Source organism: Mauremys mutica, chromosome 16 (genome assembly GCF_020497125.1).
Source record: "Mauremys mutica isolate MM-2020 ecotype Southern chromosome 16, ASM2049712v1, whole genome shotgun sequence".
Lineage (NCBI taxonomy): Eukaryota > Metazoa > Chordata > Testudines > Geoemydidae > Mauremys > Mauremys mutica.
In genome coordinates, this window is record NC_059087.1 from 7,737,399 (window position 1) to 7,758,110 (window position 20,712).

The 20,712-nt window shown below is 37.7% G+C and overlaps 1 protein-coding gene across 2 annotated transcripts in view; it reads left to right on the plus strand.

Moving 5' to 3' along the window:
- ATP2A2 (ATPase sarcoplasmic/endoplasmic reticulum Ca2+ transporting 2) overlaps positions 1-20,712 on the plus strand; it is a 74,375-nt gene that overhangs the window by 429 nt on the left and 53,234 nt on the right. For both annotated transcript variants that reach the window (XM_044989545.1, XR_006573838.1), the window contains exons 2-5: positions 952-969; positions 1,069-1,151; positions 11,657-11,761; positions 19,454-19,592. In XM_044989545.1, coding sequence (XP_044845480.1) covers positions 952-969; positions 1,069-1,151; positions 11,657-11,761; positions 19,454-19,592 — 345 coding nt within the window. The remainder of the gene's footprint in view (positions 1-951; positions 970-1,068; positions 1,152-11,656; positions 11,762-19,453; positions 19,593-20,712) is intronic.

Below are 20,712 nucleotides of genomic sequence, written 5' to 3' on the forward strand. Positions count from 1 at the left end.
GATCCTCTCTCTCCCTCTCATCCTCCTTAGGGCCCTGGTGCAAGGCCTAACCTATGTGTGCAAAGCCGGCATCTGACTCAGGACCCGGAATAGGAGCGAGGGAGAGAGAAGATGGCTGACTTGAACTCCACCTCGTGGGTTTCTTTTATACCCTAAGCGCTCAGGGCTGCTTCAGCATGGAGGGTGCCACCTCCGTTTCCTTTCACCTTGGTGGGAAATAAGCTTCGATCATTAAATAAAGCACATGCTTTTTTTAATGTGCCCTTTTTATTATTTACTTGACCTTCATTTTCTTCGTTATTCCCAACCGTCCCACCCAAACGTCGTTCTTTGACTTTTGATAAAAGGTGGTTTTTTTTGTTTTGTTTTAAAAAATTGTTCAGAAACAGCGCGGCAGAGCTTTCTTTTTAGAGCTTTCTTTTGTGCCAATTGTATTGCAGAACAGGCTTACAGAGAGAAATAATAGCAGGTGGGGAGACAACAATTCCTAAATAGAAAGATGAGATTGTGAAGTATTTGGATATACGTCTTATATTTTGGTAAAGTGAATGTGGAGTGAAATCAGTGTTCTGCTGAAGCTTGAAAAACGTTTGAAGCCTGTGATCCTTTGTATGCAGCAGCACCAGAAGTAACATAGCAGGCATGAGTGATGACTTGGCTGAATTGTAACCTTACTAGATTGCTGCTAAAATGTATTTGACATAAATTGCGGAATTAGCGAGGCCCATTCCAGTTCTTCTTGATGGAGGGAGGCACTTGAATTACATTACTCAGCATTGCCTTAAAATCTGAATTTCATATATACATAAAATTGGGTAAAATTTAGTTTTGTAGCATTTTAGCTAGCTCTGAAATAATCTTTAATGATGGATGCTTTATAGTGGCTACTGTAGTTATCTAACAGTCTTTTCTCTTTGACATGCTCCTTGGGAAAACCTATGTTTCCTGCAGAATTACCAGCTGAAGAAGGTAAGCAAGCCTGTACAATCTTCTAATGTTTCTTATCCATATTTTGCATCTTTCTGTGTATATTTAAGATGCAATATGTCTGCCTTTTATATCTTGCAGGAAAATCCTTACTTGAGCTTGTGATTGAACAATTTGAAGACTTATTAGTTAGAATTTTGTTGTTGGCAGCTTGTATATCTTTTGTAAGTATAAAATGTTTGTTTTTTCAGACTTTTCACCCATTGAACAAATGAGGCGTGTGTGTGTATTGATTGAGGGACAGGGTTATTCCTTATGTTATTTTCTTGCGTACACTAGTTCTTTTTATGATGTGGAAAAATAAATTGCATGCTGAGTCTTAAATTGGTTATCTTGCTAAGGTTAACTTTTGCGTGTTTTATACATTAATTTTCCGTATTCACTTCATGTATATAATTCTCTTCTTTCTTGAATACAATTAAACTAGACATACACAGACCTGTGAAAAGCATACATATAATCCATCATATTTTTTGTATACCTACTTGAGATGGGATTTCCCAACCCTTCTTCTTTTTGTTGTTGGTTTTTAAAACCAACCTCAATTACGAGTTTAATGGGTCGTTCTTTTTGCTTTTGAGTAAATCCTTTATCAAGCTAAATGGATGATCATTGGAAGAGGTTTTTGGATAGAATGCAAACTGTAAATAGAATTTGCATGGGGAATATTTCAGTTGCCTTCCCTCCCTGATAATAGCAAGGTGACAGTTGTTGCTTTTGACAGTGACAAGAATGATGACGACAATGATGGCACCATTGTTGACCAAATTTGGTAACTGACCTTTGGATAGTCTTTTTGTAAAGTGGACCCCTCGTCTTGCATACAGGATTGAAAGGACAATAAACACTAAATGACCCCGGGTTTTGTTTTGTTTTTAATGTATGTTTAATTGGATAGTTTCTTTATGCAGTATGTATGGGGTATATGGTTGCTAAGGAACTGGAGAAATGAATTGAAGGCTAAGTACAGGAGGAAGGTGATGGGTCTGCATATGTTTTTTTTTTTTTGACAAGTTGGAGAACAGAAGGATTGGTTTCTATTTATTTAAAAAAAAAAAAGGCGCAAAACTTTAGAGATTGTTAGTGAAGTCTACTAAATAGACTTTTACTTCCATCTAAGGAATTGTAGTATAACTCTGTGACCAGAAAAACAGGTGTTAGTCTTTTATAAGCTAAAAGAATAAAAAAGTGGATTTTGTGCTGATTTCTAGTGTTCTATCCCTCTGCCAAAGTTCAGCTAATCATGAATATAGACTGAAGTAAATGATCAGTCTTAAAGACTATTTAAAATAAAAGAGGATGGTTATCCCCTGTTGTGCCTAATGCAGTGTACTGCGTTGTTGATTCTGGGCCAGTGACTGCTTCTGCTATCACAAAACTGACACACAGTTTCAAAGAAGAGGGCCTCAGTTTTGGTATGTGTGTATATAATTGCCAGCTGGCCAAGAATTGGCATTGAGCTTGCCTATGGAGACAGACACATTCTAGTCACTTTGATATTTCCATGGAGAAAACATGGCTGGCAGTAGCAATTTTGAGAAATTGGTTAACATCTAGTTTTTCAACGGGGGATAGAGTTTTGTAAAAGGTCTGAAAGTTGCATCCTTCATGAGGGTAGAGGAGGAAAGAATGATAGTAATAAAGGGTGGAATTTTGTAGTGCATGAGTTACTACTTCTAGAAATTTACATGCCACTTCATTTCCAACCAAATGGGTGAAGGTAAAGATCAAATTCAGCAAATAAGAAATTATCTAGTGAGCTCACTCCATGTTCAACAGTGTGCTAAACTGACACAGGTCAAATAATGTACATGGCCAAATGTACTTTGCTAGTATGCTTACTGAACTTATTAAACAATTAGACTAGCCTCCATTTTCCAGTTTGCTGAAATTATTCTGCTAAATTAGGCAGTCAGTGTAATACAGGGTAAAATACTGGGATATCTGGGTTCTCTCCTCAGTTCTACCACTGACCTGCTCGGACCTTGGGCAAGTCACTTCAGTTTTCTATGCCTCAAGTTTCCTCAGCCTTAAAAACGGGGATAATACTTATCCTCCTTATTGGAAAACATGTTAAGCCCCTGGCCTGAAAATCAATAGCTAAAATAGAAATGCTGCTAATAATTTTTTTTGGAGTTACTCTATGAGCAGTTCACTCTTGTTTTTGTTTGCTTTTGGGTTTTGTATTAGGATCAAAGATAACTTGTAATTTCTTCTGTTTTTTTTCACTTGTGGCTTGACATTTACTCTTTATAAAGGCTATATTAGACTTTCATTGAGTTCTGGTAGCTTTCACGCAACTGTGCTAAGCTCGTACAAATTTAGAAATACATTTGTTTCTATAAAATATTCAAGGTGATCGACATAATTTAAACTCCAGTATTAGTTCTGAAAGCACTCATTTTCAAGTATATAGCAACTGTGAAGCTTGTGGCCCATAACTGCCACCCAGGGAAATTTAAATGTTACGGGGAAAGCTAAATTGTGTATACAGTTGAGGTGAAATGAACCTTTAGCATTGGATTGCTGTATCATGAGGATGATTTAGCACAATTTATAATGTGTAATCATTGATAACTGGATGGGCGAAGTCTTGAAAAGTTAATGAGGCTTTGTAATAATACGACAACCACTCCACAATAATATGTGAAAATCACCAGATGTTTTTTAGGTTACAAGGAGTGCACACAGAGCATATTAACTGATTTTTAGTTTTTAAAATGAGGTGCATCAGGGTTGCTTTGGTCTTAAGTTAATGTGAAGGGCTTTGATTTTTGGGATGTAATATAATTTTGGGTGGGGGGTTCTTAGCAATTTTTGAGCTATACATATCTCCAAAAATTGGATTTTTGGGAGGCTTTCTCTTTGCATATACAGTACTGGGATGAGTAATCTGTTTGTGATTTTTTTCCATATTGCTCCTTAACATAATACTGTATCAAACACCACTACTTTAAAACGCACTTAGGAACTTCTAATGCGCACAAGGAAAGTCTACATGAACCAATTAATATGCAACACATTCATGTGCTTTAGAAATCACACCTTCGTAGTCTGCATTTCTGCTCCATGTAAGCAAGCCCTTAGATACAAGGAACCATTTCTGGTGTTTTTCCAATGTTTATTGGGTAAACACAAATTTGTTTCTTGTGTTGGGGATGCTTTAGCAGCGTCTTTCAGTTAAAACTGAAAATCCGAAGCGCTGGTTATGTATAGTTGAGTCTTGGCAGCACTATGGGGTTTCTTTTGAAGCTAATGGACTTCAGCAGGAGTAAGATCAGAACCAAATTGCACAAACTTTGATTGTGTGTTCTCAGTGACCCTAAAATATTTTCTGTAATCTTGTTGATCTGGGAGACTGTTACGACTATAATGCTTGGATAACATAAGGCCTTGTATAGCAGTAGCAATAAGTAAAGTGAAGGTTGCATAATATCTGCTGTTCTAATCCTTGTTTTCAGTTTGTAACTTTCTGAAACTTTCACCTCAGCTGAAATTTTATGGACCTGGTCTTTGTCCAAAAATTAAATGTTCAGAAAGTTTTTGTAACAAAATACTTCTAATGCCTTTGAGTAAATGTGTGGGAGAAGAGGAGAATATACTTTGCAAAGACAGTTGTTGTGTGTGTTTGTTGTTTAGTTTTAAATCTGAAGATTCTTGTTTGAATTGCATTAGTGCTGAATCACCTTAGAGATTGAGTGTTGGAATTGGGCATGGAAATAGTCCTGATTGTGAAGTGCGTTTGAGTGTTCTGGTGAAAATGGGTTTTGGGTTGGGAGTTGTCTTTGAAAATCACACTATGCCTTCAAGGAGGCCTGGCAGGACACGTGTGCATAGCTAAATTATTTGTGCAGTGTAAACCTTAATGATGGCAGCGCTCCAGAGAGGCCTTTGTTCATTCACTGCTCATCTTGTAAGGTTAAAAACTGCACAACTCCTAAAGTTACCTGGTGGACCTTGCCTGGTAGTTCTTTGGAGTGTGCATTATATATGTGCATGCATACATTTCATTTTAAAACTCTTTATGTTAAGGTTGCATGTGTAAGCACTCAAGTAAGGAATTGAAAGTTAAGCTTGCACATGACACCTTGCCTCTGCATCTTTAGGCAGGTGCATTACATACCTTTTCTTAAATACCATACAGTAACATTAGTGGTTCTCAAATTGTAGTTTGTACATTGACTGGTAGTATGTAGGCTACAGTCAGGTAGTACACAGGCTGCTGTATAGTACTGACATCATAACCCATTATATCTGAACTGATTTAAATTACTAAGATAGTATGCCAAGTACTTATTGAGTTGTATATGTGGTATGCTAGATCTCAAAGCCAGAGAATTGCTGTTCTGCAGCCTTAGATGCACATACTTTTGTAACATTTCATTCTTGTATTCGTAGATCATTTTCATTGTCCATATTCCTCCAGTATATCTCTAATGACTTAAAATACATGTCTTGTAGAGAAGAAAATTTTAATTTATACACCTGATCCTATAAAGGAATCTTTAGGCATGGACCCTTCCCAGAATGTTTTATCAGAATCTGTAGGACTTCACAGGGATCCACGTGGGTAGCACCAGTGCTTTAGTTAGTTCTGTCATGGTTGCAATTCAGAGGATGAGCTAGTTAGCAAGAATTTACAGCCAAGTTATTTTCTTGTGTATTTAATCTATAATATTTTGTACAAGACTGGTTTACTGTGTAATGTCATCTAAATGACTCTAATAGACTGACATACACAGATAAGTACGCAGTGCTTTTCAGTGTGCTAAATGTGTATCTAATATTGTAGAAAAATGTTTGATAAATAGTAGATCTCTTGGCGTGTTATAATGCATGTATACATACAAGAGAGCAGAGTTAATGTAATCTACACAACCCCAACTTTAGCACTTCCTGAGTTTTGTACTTCACCATTCAACCTTAATGTTTTCCTAATGAATTGTGATAGTTTTTCATATCAGACACAGTGTAGTCTAGGGAAAGTATTTATAACTGGTTGCCTAAATTAGAGGATCATGAAACCAGCCTTATTTACTAATACTACTACTAGCCCCTTTATACCAAATCAGAATTACAGGTGGGTGCTCTGGAAACTTGCTAGGTACAAGGTTAGATTAAAATTGTTTATTGTTGTGAATGTAGCCCAATAAAGATGTTCCTTATACATACCAATCAGGCCCATGTATAGACTGATCTTTCAGTCTTCAAGCATGCAAAACTGCACCATTGAAGTAAATAAGAATTTTCTGTGCAAGGACTTCAGGGTTGTCCTAAGACATCCTGAGAACAAGCTAACAGTTAGATCTGGAATAGTAATGAGTACATGTTGCATAAGATAGGGATAGTGTTGTTATATTACATTGGCATGCTGTCAGCAAAATTCAGATTACGCAGTGTCACCTAAGATATCATCTGATGGGGAAAGATCACAGAGATTTAAGTAATTTATGTAGCTTTTTAAAATGTTCCCTTGTAGCAGGGTGCTATAGCTAGGTAAGAACTTAAATTGCCAGATGCTTCTGTTTTTGTTTCTGCTACCATTAAGTATATAGCAAAGCAATTGTATATTCAGAAACATGAGGCAGCACATATTAGAGGTAGTTGCAGTCTGTTAACTCAGTAAAACTTTTCAATTTCCCTTTTATAATCATCACTGAGTTTTATTTTTCAGTAACAATTAGCAAGGAGAGTTTCCATCTCATGAGTGATGGAACTAAATTTGGGAGAAATGAAAGAATCTTAATCTCTGGTTGGTAATTCCTTTGTGCATAGAATAATTTCTTGTTGAGACTATTAAAAAGGGATATTTTATTTGTTTGATTTTAAATTAAACATGTCCTATCAGTAAAATACACATTTGAATCAAAATATGCATTTTTAAGAGTCTAAACTGTACTCTACCATTATCCTTTTTGTATTTCTCTAATCAGGCACTGTTGGTTTGTCCAAACTGTAGTAAATGTTAAAAATCTAAATGGCCTGAGAGAACAAGCTTTTTATTTCAGGAACATTGCACAGGTAAAAGGAACCCACTTAAAAGGTCAAATCAATTAATTGGTAGGATAACATTTGATTTTAATATTTTGCCTCTAAGCTGCCATTCTCAAGTAAAAAACTTGCCTCTTGGCCACTGATAACAGAATCCAGTTTGTCTAATGGATCAATAGGTATAATCTCCTGAGCAATGGATTTCATCCCAGAACTTCCACTCTTTGTATACTATATTCTATTTTTGTTGTCTTCAGAATACTGTTCCTTCCATCTTTCCTAATATGATTGTCTCAAATGACTAGTCTATGTGCTCTGGTATAAAAATTATTGAAACAGCGAGGCTTTTTTAGGAGTATAAATACTTGCACAGCATTATTAATTTAATTCTGGTTTTTCTGTTTTCATGACCATTCAGTTTAGTGCTGGCTGGCTTACTGGAGCATCCTCTGCTTCTCTTAGTCACCCTGAGCCACAAGCACTCTTTGCTCATCATGGCATGTGTAATTTTTAGTCTGTGTATATTTCTACTTTAAAAAGTCCCATGGCCCCATCCTTGTTAAACTTTGCTTAAGAGACTTCTGCAGTTCAAACCAATTAAATATGGCTTGAGCAATCAAATGAAACGTTGAATCAAAGTTGCCCTCTAGATTTGTTCTCACCTTTCAGGTGTCAGGGCAGTTTGTGTATTAGATATTTCCCTTAGGACTTCCTTTCCACTTAAACAAAAAAAATGCAAAAGCACGTTTTGCTTTTCTTTGCTTTTTAGCCTCTTAGGTATACAGAATTTTTTTAAATTTAATTTTATCAAAAGTATTGTCTCAAAACAATGCCATGGTGGTTGATCTTAATCATGTTTATTGTTATGCATGTTACAATGATTTGATTACCAGATTTTTAGCAGTAAGGGTCATTATATCACTGGACCCTTCTGTCATTTGTTTGTTTGCTTGCTTGTTTAGTATATTGTAAGATCCTGAGCTTTGCTGATGGAACTGTTTGCCACTATAGCAAGGCATTTGTACAGTGCCTAGCACAAAGATGTCCTGGTTCGTAACTAGGACCCTTAGGCAATAAAATAAAACAAGTAATAAATAATGATAGATTCTGTTATTTGCCAGACTTTGGTTTCTGTTGTTCCTCTCTTTTAGTAAAGCAAAAAAGATGTTGGTAATGTTTAAAAAACTAATACGTTATTAATCTTTTCATCCCTGATCACTTGCTAGTGCGTATTAAATCTAGGCTACTATACAGTTGTTTCATCACATGTACATAAAGTTACTTTGACACTCTCCCATAACCTATTGTGACAAAAGAAGATCAGACACTTGCAACTGAATGACTCCTGTTTTAACTTTTTATGGATACAGTCACTAGAGCATCTTGACATAGGAAAATTCTCTCATTTTTAGACCCCAGCAATTATTCCTTGCTAACAAAAGTCTTTTGCTAATTGTAGTTAGAATTAATAGGATCACTTAAATTTTACCCTTGTCAAATGTTCTTGAAAGGTCTGTGTTTTGGGAACTGCAGTTGTTTTGGGCTTCTAAAACATCCGAAGGATTTGATCTGGCTGTCGGCTTGATTTATAGTATCAGTACACCTGTGGTTAAGACTTGAAACAAGCTGTCACACTTGCTCTCTTATGATCTCTGTCTGAATTTCGGCTGGTCTCTTAGAGCAGAGGTTGGGGTAGGCCTTCCTCCAGACATATCAGGTTCTCTGAAGGTGTTGTGGATATGACTCTAGGTTGCCCTTTGCATTTTGATGGATTTCTGTTAAGCTTGCACAGCATTATACAAAGTCACTGCCATCTGTACGTTAATCTGTTTGCTACGACATGGTGTACACATTTAATTGTAAGCATCGGCCACAATTTCAGCTTTGCTTTTGCTCTTATTACAATGGATCGTTGACTTTGTTTGAATCAATGCCTTACTATTGTTAATAGTCAATGAGAGTTGCATGGTGTGTTTTTTGTTTGTTTTTTTAATCAATATATGTACTTGTGTGGTGGGGCTGTGTAAACTACTACAGACACAAAAGGGGGAGACCAATCAAATAAATTTGAGAACCACTGTCTTAGATATTTGATACTATTGAGCACAGGTGTACTGATACCATAATCATAAACCTAGACGTTTCCCTCACAACATTATTTTGGTTCTTCCTGAGACAGCCAGATCTCCATGTGGCTTATCTAAAATATGCTGATATGAATGTTGGAAAACGCTTGCATTGTCAGTGCTTTATATCTTCAAAGCAGGATTAACTATTCCTCATAGGACCTCTGAGATGTATTTTTCCATCGTGCATATGGTGGAGACTGACACAGATGCTAAGTGGCTTTACCAGGGCCATATACATGAGGATAATAAGATGTAACTAACCACTGTTGCAGTTCCACTAGTTGTAACAGTAGTGGAGGCTGTCTGTAGAAAGAGCTTGAACAACACTGTGGTTAAAAACACTAGAGTTCCATCCAAACTGCAGCCTACACCATTGCTACCACTGGTGGAGCTGCAGCAACAGTGAATTACAGGTTGTAGATGCAGCCAATGAGTCAGTGAAAGAGGCTGGGCTAGAACTGAAGACTAGAAGCTAGGAAGGCCTATGCTCTTTCCACTAGACTATACACTCTCTAATCTGAGCCTAACACAATGCTGCCTTGCCAGTCACAATATTGGACATTTCCTCTATCCTAATAAAATCTGCTCTCATATTGGTCTTGCTTGGTGGTTTAGATTATTTCTGTTCAAGGCTCTCGTGCTGTTGATCCTTCATCCGTTTTAACATCCTGGAGTGTTTCACAATTGAGCAGTAGTTCTAGTGCAACATGCTAGCGGAATGATGGTGTCTTTAGTAACTGCTTGCTTTTTGGCCTACTTGGTAAGGTGCTTCTGAGTTGGTCAGTGACTCATTGTGTTGCCTGACTACCGGCACTAATTATTTCTACATATTGTTCCCATTTATTGTCACTTAACAGGCTTCCTGTTGCTCAACATGTTGACTAAAGAATTAGATTCTGTCTCCTCAGTTATTGTAGAATTTTGCCTGAACTTATTCAATGAATAGACCTTTTCCATATGTACCTGAAGTGCTTGAGACTGGTAAATAACAAAAGTCTAAAGAATCCCCAAACTTAATTTGAAGCCTTACAAGTATAGAATCATTAGGTGCCTTGTCCTCCTGCTTGGGAATGTATTAAAGCTGAACTGAGGAAAAAGCCACATAGTTAGATCTTTACATAAACCTCCCAAGTTGATTTAGCTCCCACCCCCACCACGCTTTTTAATTAGGAGTTTTTTGCTTTCGTGATCTGCCATTTTAATGTGACTGTTGGGTACCCTGACTGGAAAGCTTAAGAGGCGCACTATAGGCAGGCATCTAAGTTCCCTCTAAGCTACACAGCTGTGCAGCAGGCTATCAAGGGCCTCCCCCCTGGTCCCAGCCCTGGAGCTGCTGTGGGTGGGGAGAAGACTGAGGGGGGGGGGAGCTAAATCAACTCCCTCCGCTGTAGCCCTGGGGCAGCCTGTACCCCAAAGCCCTCATCCCTAGCTCCACCCCAGAGCCCGCACCCACAGCCGGAGCCCTCGCCCCCACACACCCCAACTCTCTTCCCCATCCCCCTCCCACTCACCAAACCCCTCAGCCCCACCCCCGCCACACATCCCCTCCATATTGGTGCACGTAACAAATTCATTCTGCACATAGATGTAAAAAATTGGAACATTGGCAGGCATGTTGCTTTTTCCAACTCTCTCCCGTATTATAGTTTGAGTTTTTATTGAAATTCATCTTCACCTTTTGTGCAGTCCCTTTTTTTTAAATGGGGAAGAGAGGCATTTCCCTTTGTAGAATAAGTATTCGTAGAAAATCCCCACCACAAACTGATAGTCCCCCCGCTTTGTCAATATCATTTGTTGATATTGCCATTTGATGGCATGGTTCTGTGCCAGAATACAAACCAGTGACCAGTCAGGAAAAATGTCCAATCAGATTATAAATAGAAAGTTGCAGTAATTTTTTAAAATATGTGAATACCTTGAAATGCCTGCTACAAAAGTGCCACATGAATGCCTTTTCTCACTTTCAGGTGGCATCGTAAGTAAGAAGTGGGCAACATTATCTCCCGTAAATGTAAACAAACGTTTGTCTTAGCGATTGGCTGAACAAAATGTAGGACTGAGTGGACTTGTACGCTCTAAAGTTTTACATTTTGTTTTTGACTGCAGTTATGTAACCAGAAAAATCTGCATTTGTAAGTTGCACTTTCACGATAGAGATCGCACTACAGTACTTAGTATTTTTCAATTCACTTCATACATTTCTTTTATCACTTTTACAGAGTAAATATTTGGAATAAAAATAATATAAAATGTGCACTGTATACTTTGTATTCTGTGTTGTAATTTAAATCAATGTATTTGAAAATGTAGAAAAACATCTGAAAATATTTAATAAATTTCAATTGTTCATTGTTTAGCAATGCAATTAAAACAGCAATTGGAATTATTTTTTTTAAATTGAATTTAATTTTTTTGTGTTAATCACGAGTTAATCGACAGCCCTAGTGATAACCGTATAGATGTTTCTGTAAAAATTCTGTAACTCCGTGTTTTGTGTAATATTGGTGTATCTGTTGTATTACTTAGATTAACTGTGATTTCTCTTGCAGGTTTTGGCCTGGTTTGAAGAAGGTGAAGAAACAATCACAGCATTTGTAGAACCTTTTGTAATCTTACTTATATTAGTAGCTAATGCAATTGTGGGTGTGTGGCAGGTAAGCAAACATATTTTTATAATACCAAACCTCAGAAACTCTTTAGGCTCTTGATTCGTAGAAATAGATGATGTTTGTACAGTACAGATTTTATAAGTAGTATAGGCATATACCAAAAGTACTGTATACATTAACATTAAATTACTCAGAACCAAAATCAGCATGTGAATTCTGACATGAAGTGTTGATCCAAAGCTAAAATGGAAGCTACAGAAATGTTAAACACGTGGATAGACTAAAACACACAACACGGAATACCTTATGGATGTGTTTGGCCGTAGACTTGCTTTATGTATCTTTCAGCACTTTAGGAAAGAGGTTGTTCATAGTAGAAACCATTCATGAACATTGCTATTAAGTTTAAATAATTTATGGTGTTCTTGAACATTTATTAATTACTCTATTCCACTGTTATTAGCCAATGGGAGTTGCGGGAAGCAACATCCAGCACGTCCCTGCTGCCTGCGCTGCTTCCCGCAGCTCCCATTGGCCAGGAATGGTGAACCGTGGTCACTGGGATCTGCGGGCAGCCGTACCCGCGGACAGTCAATGTAAACACTGTCTCGCAACCTGACAGCGGATTACCCTGATGGCCTGCAGGTTGCCCACCACTGTTTTAGAACTTAACCTAACCTAACTTAACCTTAACCTAATTATGGAGTTACCACCAGGGTGCCTCTATAATATGGGGGAGGGATAGCTCAGTGGTTTGAGCATTGGCCTGCTAAACCCAGGGTTGTGAGTTCAATCCTTGAGGGGGCCACTTAGGGATCTGGGGCAAAAATTGGTCCTGCTAGTGAAGGCAGGGGGCTGGACTTGATGACCTTTCAAGGTCCCTTCCAGTTCTAGGAGATTGGTATATCTCCAATTATTACTAATATCGTAGCTTAAAGGCCAGGCAGTTGGATAGGTTTGGGAGTTGGACTAGGTAAACTACTATCTATGCGGTTTTTCATACAACCAATGAAATTGTTGCATGCAAATAAGATGTAGTGCAAAGTTGGGGATTGGTGGTTACCTCAGATATACAATGGTCTAGGACTCTTAGGCATATATCTATGCCATGCTTACTGGAGCTGCACATCACGCAGTTATAATTCATGAAGTCAAAATGGCTGAGAACTTAAAAGTTGGGCTCTAACAGACTGCAAAACTCAGTGATTCAGCCTGTTGATATTCTGAACAAAGGTCTTTCAGTCATGATTGTAACAGTTTCCATCACTTCACACTGACTCTTTTATATTCTAGACTGCCAATCCTGGAATCTTATTGTATGGATATTTGCTATCTGCATACTATTAATACTAAAATTTAAGCTTTTATGTTTCTCATTCAGTGAGCTTTCTAAATACACCTGTACCCCAAAATAACACGACCCAATATAACACGGGTTCGCATACAACACGGTAAAGCAGTGCTCTGGCGGATCAGCGCATCAGCTCCCAGCCGCAGCACTCCACTTCTCGCTGCCGGTGAGTTCAGGGAAGTTGGGGAAAGGACGTCCCCGGTACTCGCCTGTGGCGGGAAGCGGAGAGGCGCGGCTGGGAGCTGGTGGAATGGAGCGAACTGGGACTGGGGGCTGCTCCACTTCCACCGCTGCCGGTGAGTGTGGGACCTCCACCTCCTCTCCTCCCTCCCACCCCCCCAGCAACATGGCTGGGGCAAGGAAAGTGGAGCGGGCTGGGACTGCGGCGCTCAGCTTCCCGCCACAGGTGAGTACAGGGAGCGCCCTTCCCCAGCCTCCCTGCAGTCACTGGCAGCGGGAAGCAGAGCAGTTCCTTACACCTTTTCCTTTCACCCTCAAAGCTGAAGTGATGTTAAATAGTGACGTAGTACTTGTTCTTTTGGAAGCTTTCTTCAAGTTTGTCAAAATCTAGGATCTTTAACTTATTTATTAAAGTAGTATCCAGTTAAGTTTGTATAGGCACTGTACATAGAGGTAGACCAAAATTCTGCCACAAAGAAGTTACAGTCCTAAGAGTTCTTTTCCTAAAAAAATTACCAGGAATATAAAAGCTCTTCCTCTGGTGTTGAATTGGAATAAATTAATACTTCATGTTGGTTTAACACCCCCCACCCCACCCCCACCTCCACACACTAAATCTAGTGAAGATGGGGGAATAAAGTTTACTGCAGGTTAGCAAGGTAACCATATTTATGCTTTGGGTTTTACCCCACTCTAGAATGCATGCACAAGTCTAACTTAGAAAGAGAAAAAGCTAATGTGTAGAATACACTTGTTTATCGAAGAATCCCTAATAGACCAGCTTTTTCCTTTTAGTATACATTGCCGCAAGGACTCTGCTATTAACTACTCGCCTGAAAAGCAAGTATGACAAAATCAATTCAAAGAAAAAAATCCAAAGTGTATAATGGGCACTAAGCTGAAGGCTGTAGATCAGAAACCTACTGATTTCCATACTGAAAGAATCAAAGGCATTCTTTGAACCGTGTAGATATATTTAAATGGTTGCGCTTGTGTGATGATTTGTTTAAAGCTATTAAACCCCCAAGAGGCTTGCACTGAAGTCAGTGCACCTACATAATGCCTTTTGAATTAGATTTGTGAATAACTTGTACATTAGGAGAATTGTCCAAGAAAAATTAAATTCTTACATTCATATAATAGATTTAAAATAGCTCTCCATGATGGCATTTACTTGAAACAGCCAGTAAACTCTAAGTGTTTTGTCATTGCTGCTATATTCAAACTTTTCTGTGCTCTTTTTTTAAACAAACAAGACTCTTGTGAATATCCAGTATTTTTACATACATAGTTCAGTAGATATGTTCATTGAAATTAATGGAATGTGTGGGTAAATCCACTGCATGCTTTGAAAAACTAAGTCTTAAAAGTTAAGTTTGTAAGATCCTGCCCATTATCAGCCTGACTCTGTCACCACAACCTCCTAACCAAAAAAAACCAAAACCAACCCCACAAAAACCCTTCTGAGCTGTTTTCTCTATGAAATTACTTTCCTGTAATCCCTACCAAAAATAACCTCCCCCCCTGCCAAAAAAAAAAACAGTTAAGATTTTACAGGTGACTCTTTTTAATTCACTCAATGCAAAAAAAAACTTCTCTTGTTTTCTACAGGAGTCCTTAATGAGAACCAGTGCATAGGACTACTTTGTTACCAAGTTAGAGTATGTTTCTAGTCAGTTAGAGCAGAACTGTGAATGTATTAACTTCTGTGTGGCAGAGTAAATATTACAAATTCTGCATCTGCCTAATCTAAACTTTCTAAAATAAAATCAAACGCTCTTTCATGTGAAGAAATTGTCTTCAAAATATTTTTCGCACTAAAATATGATGTCTCATCAGAGCCTCTGAGTTCTTGTTCTTGGCAGTTGGTATCTTTACACTTACACACCTCCCACTTTAATAATAATAATAATAATAATAATTAATAATAATTAAAAAAAGTGTAGGGTACCTCATGATGACAGTCATTGTGGCACCTTCCTCCTCCCCTTCAATCCCTGCTCTTGACTTCAGTAGCTCCTTGCAGCAGCAGCATCACTGGAAGAAGGTGGCAGTCCCCCAACCTCCCATACCTGCTAAGGAAATAGTCCCTGTGAATAAGGCAGTGGTCAGGATGGAAAGAGCGGTGTCCTGCAGGTACTCTTGTATGCTGAGGAGTGAGAATCTAGGAAGGTCTTGCCTGGAGGGGAGGGCTATGGAAGTTGCTTCCTCCAGCCTGCTTCATCACAGCAGCTGCTTTTGTCTTGGGGTAAATCCCAGTGAGGCTAATGTTGTTCTCCAGTGCAGAATCTCCATATCTCTCCTCTCAGTGTGGTCATTAAATACTAGAATCTTCATCTCCATCCATGGAAAGGCAAGTAACAGAATAATCAACATACATGCTATTGTAAGAGGTGGGTAGGTAGTGGTATCTTCTGACCAGCCATGGTACTATCCAGTAAGCTCAAGAGAAGGCCACTTTAAACTGCCCCCTGTCCCTAGTAAACTAGAAAGGAGAGTTGAAGAGGAGAACTTTTTGAAAGTGAGCAGATTTTCAGAGTGATATCATTGAATTTTGATGTGAGGGGGCTGTTATGTTTTAGGGCTGAAACGTTCAAAGGTGCCTAATTGAAATTAGGCATCCAATTCTCCTAATTTTAATGGTAACTGAGTCTCCAGATCTCTTAGATAGTTTTGAAAATCTCAAACCTTGGCTTCCACTTTTTGTTGGCAATTTATAGGGAAGCTAAAAATCCTCACTTGTTCTTTAGGTGGGGTAAGGATTAGAGGGACATTTATTGCCTTGCCTTTTTTTGTCCTTAAGGTCACAAGTGGGGAGCAAGAGAAGACTGCTATCCTCCATAAAAGTAGTTGTTGCTTCTGCTAGATGCCATTTATAGGGGTAATTCTGTGGCCTTTCAGTAACTTAATTTAAAAAATAGAACAACTTTGTGTACATTATATCACTTGGAAATTTGATATTTTCCCCTTTGCAAAATCACTGCTGTGGGTAGGTGGATTTTGATGCTGTATTATTGATATGAATATTTACTCTAGAGGAATAAAATTTGCAGTTTAACTTCAGGATTTCTTTTTCCAGTGCGCGTCTGATTTCTAGGTGCTAAAAGTCCAAAACCAGAAATCATTGGATCTGTTTGAGACCACGATAAAATCAGTGTAGGAAGAAACTTCATATATGGGCGTGTCATCTGAAGTCTGGCTTCCTCCTTCTCCATGTCTGTCTCCCCCACAAGTATTCTCCTCAAATGCAGAGAAAACTTTAGTTGGTGGTGGATATCTTTTTCTCTGGAAGATGGAGGGATTATGCTATATAATATAATTAAAAAGATGAAAAATGTTTACACTTTTCAGTGCCTGTATCTGATTCTAGGTGATTATCTATTCAAAACCATCAATTTCATACAGTTTAAAAATCTACAATATACTCACTTATATGCACATATAATAAAAACTAGCCTATCCTAATGCAATAATTCCTACATCAAAACTTTGTTACTTGGTAATAGGGCGAAAAGTTCCAGAAGTAAATGAACTTGTGCAGTCAGAAAAACAATTGAGGTTTTTAAAAGAGCAGAATAAAAATAACTAAATAGCTTTAATTCATTATCCAATACTTGAACATTGTAATTCAACACAAAATAGAAATATAAGAGAATAAATTTGAGGCTATCCTGGGTGTACTGGGTAAGGATGTAGTCACTATGTTCTTTGTTGGAAGAAACTTTAACTTAAACATTTAATCTGTCTTTAATCGATTTTTTTTTTTAAACATTTTCTCTTTCAGCCCTTTAAAGTTTTTAGATAATACTAATGGAGAATCTGGGCAGGAGCTCTGTCTTAACTCTCATGAAACTTTTTTTTGTTTTGTGGGTGATGGAGATGCAATTGTTGACTGACTTTATTTAAAAAAAAAAGTATTCTGGTTATTTCAGAGAAAACCAGCTTGGAGAAATGGATTTAAACTTTTGAAGGGCTGACTTTAGACAGTGAAGTAAAATTTCTTTTTGGCAATTTCAAATATTAGATGGGGGTGGGGAGGCTTGTTTTCTGATGTGGCATTTATTTATGTCTGCTGACCCATGTATTTTGTTCTCTAAGATGGAATTTATTTATTGAGCTGCTAACTCTGAAGACTGACAGGTTTCAGAGTAGCAGCCCTGTTAGTCTGTATCCGCAAAAAGAACAGGAGTACTCATGGCACCTTAGAGACTAACAAATTTATTTGAGCATAAGCTTTCATGGGCTAAAACCCTCTTCATCGGATGCATGCAGTGGACAATACAGTAAGAACACACACACACACACACACACACACACACACACTCTGAAACAATGGGTGTTACTATACACACTATCATGAGAGTGATCAGTTAAGGTGAGCTACTACCAGCAGGAGGGGAGGTGGGAAACGTATAGTGGTAATCATGATCTCCTATCAGATAGCTTCTGTATTTGATTTGATGATTCTTGTTTCTTTGCCCCTCAAATTTAATAGTCACTGAAACTTAGTAGACCTCAGTCCTAACAAAAATGAAGATTCCTGTTACCTATCTGTATATGCAGAGTAACCTATGCTCGTAATCAAGAGCTTAAATTCTGCTCTTCATCCAGTAGAGAGGGGAAATGCCATGGGTTTAGGCCATACTCCCCAGCTTTCTTACAACTAAGGTAGCTTGTAGCTGCTAGTATCTATGGCATCCCTATCTCTCTCCCCGGCCAATTATTTCACAACATTCACCAGACCTGGCCATGAGCAATGACTTGTGTGTTACCTGCTGACAAATTAGGCTCTAATGGCTCATGGTTTAAATTTCCAAAGATAATTATCTGCCTTTATACAGTTCTGACATGTACTAGACGAGAGAACCTTTGGCAGCTGGTGTAAGTCTGGAAAAGTTGGTGTAAGTTTTGTATTCCCAAAAAGCATCCTCTTAGAATTTCTATACTCAACAGGGCAGACTTAAGATGTCTGTATTAATATTTTTCTTAACTTTTCATCATAGTACTTCCACTGGTGGTAACAGCAGTAGAGCTCGGGGAGATAGGCTGCTGGTGTTTTACTGGTTCTGTCATCTAAACCTTGACAGTACTATGTTTAAGATGTTACTCGTCAATCTGTGCTTGTGCTACTGCTACCTCACTGCTCTTTTTAGTACACTAGATTGGTCAAATCTAGGAGGTGTGTATCTATTGAAGCTGGGAATTGCACCTCCCAGCTGCATTGTAGACATACCCATAGATGCTTTAAGAAGAGAATAAAGTTTAAGGTCCTTATCATTTTTAAGGTCCAATCTTCTGTAACTCATTCATAGCTTAATTATGGAAAGAAGATTTAGGTTTGTTTGGTTTTTTTTGTGTATCAATGCTAAAAATAGTTACAATTTCTGTTCGTACTCTTAAGTGCATTGCCTTCTTTTCTGGAGCTCCAGCTTTGGCACTATATCTGGGAAGTTGTAGGTACTTTTGTTGGCAAGTAATGGGTGTGAAATGTCATGTAGTGTCCTTACTTTACAAGTGCAAGGAAAAGAGCTTTTAGACAATAGTTATTTCCAAGCTAGATAACAAAGGAGTTGTTATAAGTAGATATGTCCATGCCTCTTAATCGGACATGGTTCAAATGTGGCACAAAGACCTAAAAGAGGGATACAAGAACAGTACTGGAGGAAGTTTAATGATTGGATTTTTTTTCACTATCTTAATTTCTATCAATAACTAGTGAAAACACCAGACTGATGTGGGATGGATGTATATTTGAGTCTGAAAGGAGGTGTTCTATTTAACAAAGCACAGCTGAACTAGGGTAGAATCATTTAGTTTTAATAGATGTTTTTGCTGGAGTGTTGCTTTGCATGAAAACATAACCGTATGATCTCTTAATATATAGTTTGCATGATCTCCAGCTACCAAAACATAATGGATGTTCTGGAGATGTAACTGCAAATTTCAAGGCAATGGCTTCTAGATCTTTAAGGGCTCACTAATATCTGAATTCTATTGTTGTGCTTTCCAGACAGCAACTTCACTTTGAAGTTGCAACCACATAATGGGGTGGGTCTAATAAGTATCTTCTATGTGAATGAACACAATAACTGAGTAAATAGTATTCATGTAATGCTACATGTGGAAAACTAGGTAACTATTCTAGTTGTCAGAATTGGCAGTACCTCTAGCTTTTAAAACCTCACATCTTATTTTTCCTCTTTCAGGAAAGAAATGCTGAAAATGCTATTGAAGCTCTTAAAGAATATGAACCTGAAATGGGCAAAGTATATCGACAAGACAGAAAAAGTGTACAAAGGATTAAAGCAAGAGACATTGTCCCTGGTGATATTGTGGAAGTAGCTGGTGAGATACCTTTTATTAATAATACAGGTTACATATGTCTAAAGGACCTTGGTTAATTTTAAGAGTTTGAGGCCCTGGGCGGGATTTTTAAAGAAGTACTCATAATACAAGTTAGGCACCTTATTTATGCACTTTTGAAAATTCGACCTCCTCCATTCATCTGTAATTATCTTACATTAAATGAGTACTTCTATCTTTGAATTGTCTTAGGTTACTATTACTTTTTAATTAGTAGACATAGTAGCAAGGACATCTTTTGCTTTTTAACTAGATTACAGGTTTTTTAGTGTGTGTTTTTTGGGTGGTTTTTTTTCCCTTCTCCCCATTGCTCTGTGAAAAACATACAAACAAAAAGGAAAAATAACAGTGTGCAAAGTAAACTTAACAAAATCAAACTTTTCTCTAATCTTCCCAATGTCACCATTTTAAATGTTATTTGTAATAGTTGGCAATTTTCAATTTTTTTAAATTGAGCGTCCTTTTTAGTGATTAAAAAATACCTGTAATAAAGCAGGATGGCTTCTATTGAAACATTGGTATTCAACTTCTAATCTTGCATCACTTCCTAAAAAATACAAGTAACATTCTCTTATACTTTGGAGAGATTGCCATCTTGTAAGTGAAAATACATTGTATTGTCAACTCCTAACTGGACTATCAATGGTTTCTTTTTTCTTTTTTTCTCTTTGTTTTAAGGATTTTGCTACTTAATTTCTGTGCAAAGTCTATAGATGGATCTTGTTGAAAATACATCCCAAATAGTTGTATTCACATTTTTTGTAGGTGTTACTGGCAGTCAGATGGCTAGCCTTTTAAGATAATAAATTGATGTACAGCTTAAATTTCTTCTGATCTTTCTTCCCAGTTTGGATTTAGTTATTAGAGTAGCCATCCAGAGGAGAGATAACTATGTACCCTTAAAGTTGACACTCCTGCTATTTTTAATATGCAGGGAAAGTATGCTCTCAAAGTGAAGTTAGTATTGGCTCTTGGCCCATCTTTTTCTCATTCAGAAACTTTAAAATTCCCTAACCCTGTCCTGAGCTTATCTTGTACATGGTAACATGCAGTTACAGTGACCTTAGTTAACAGTAATTGATGTTTCTGGGGTATGCCAGAA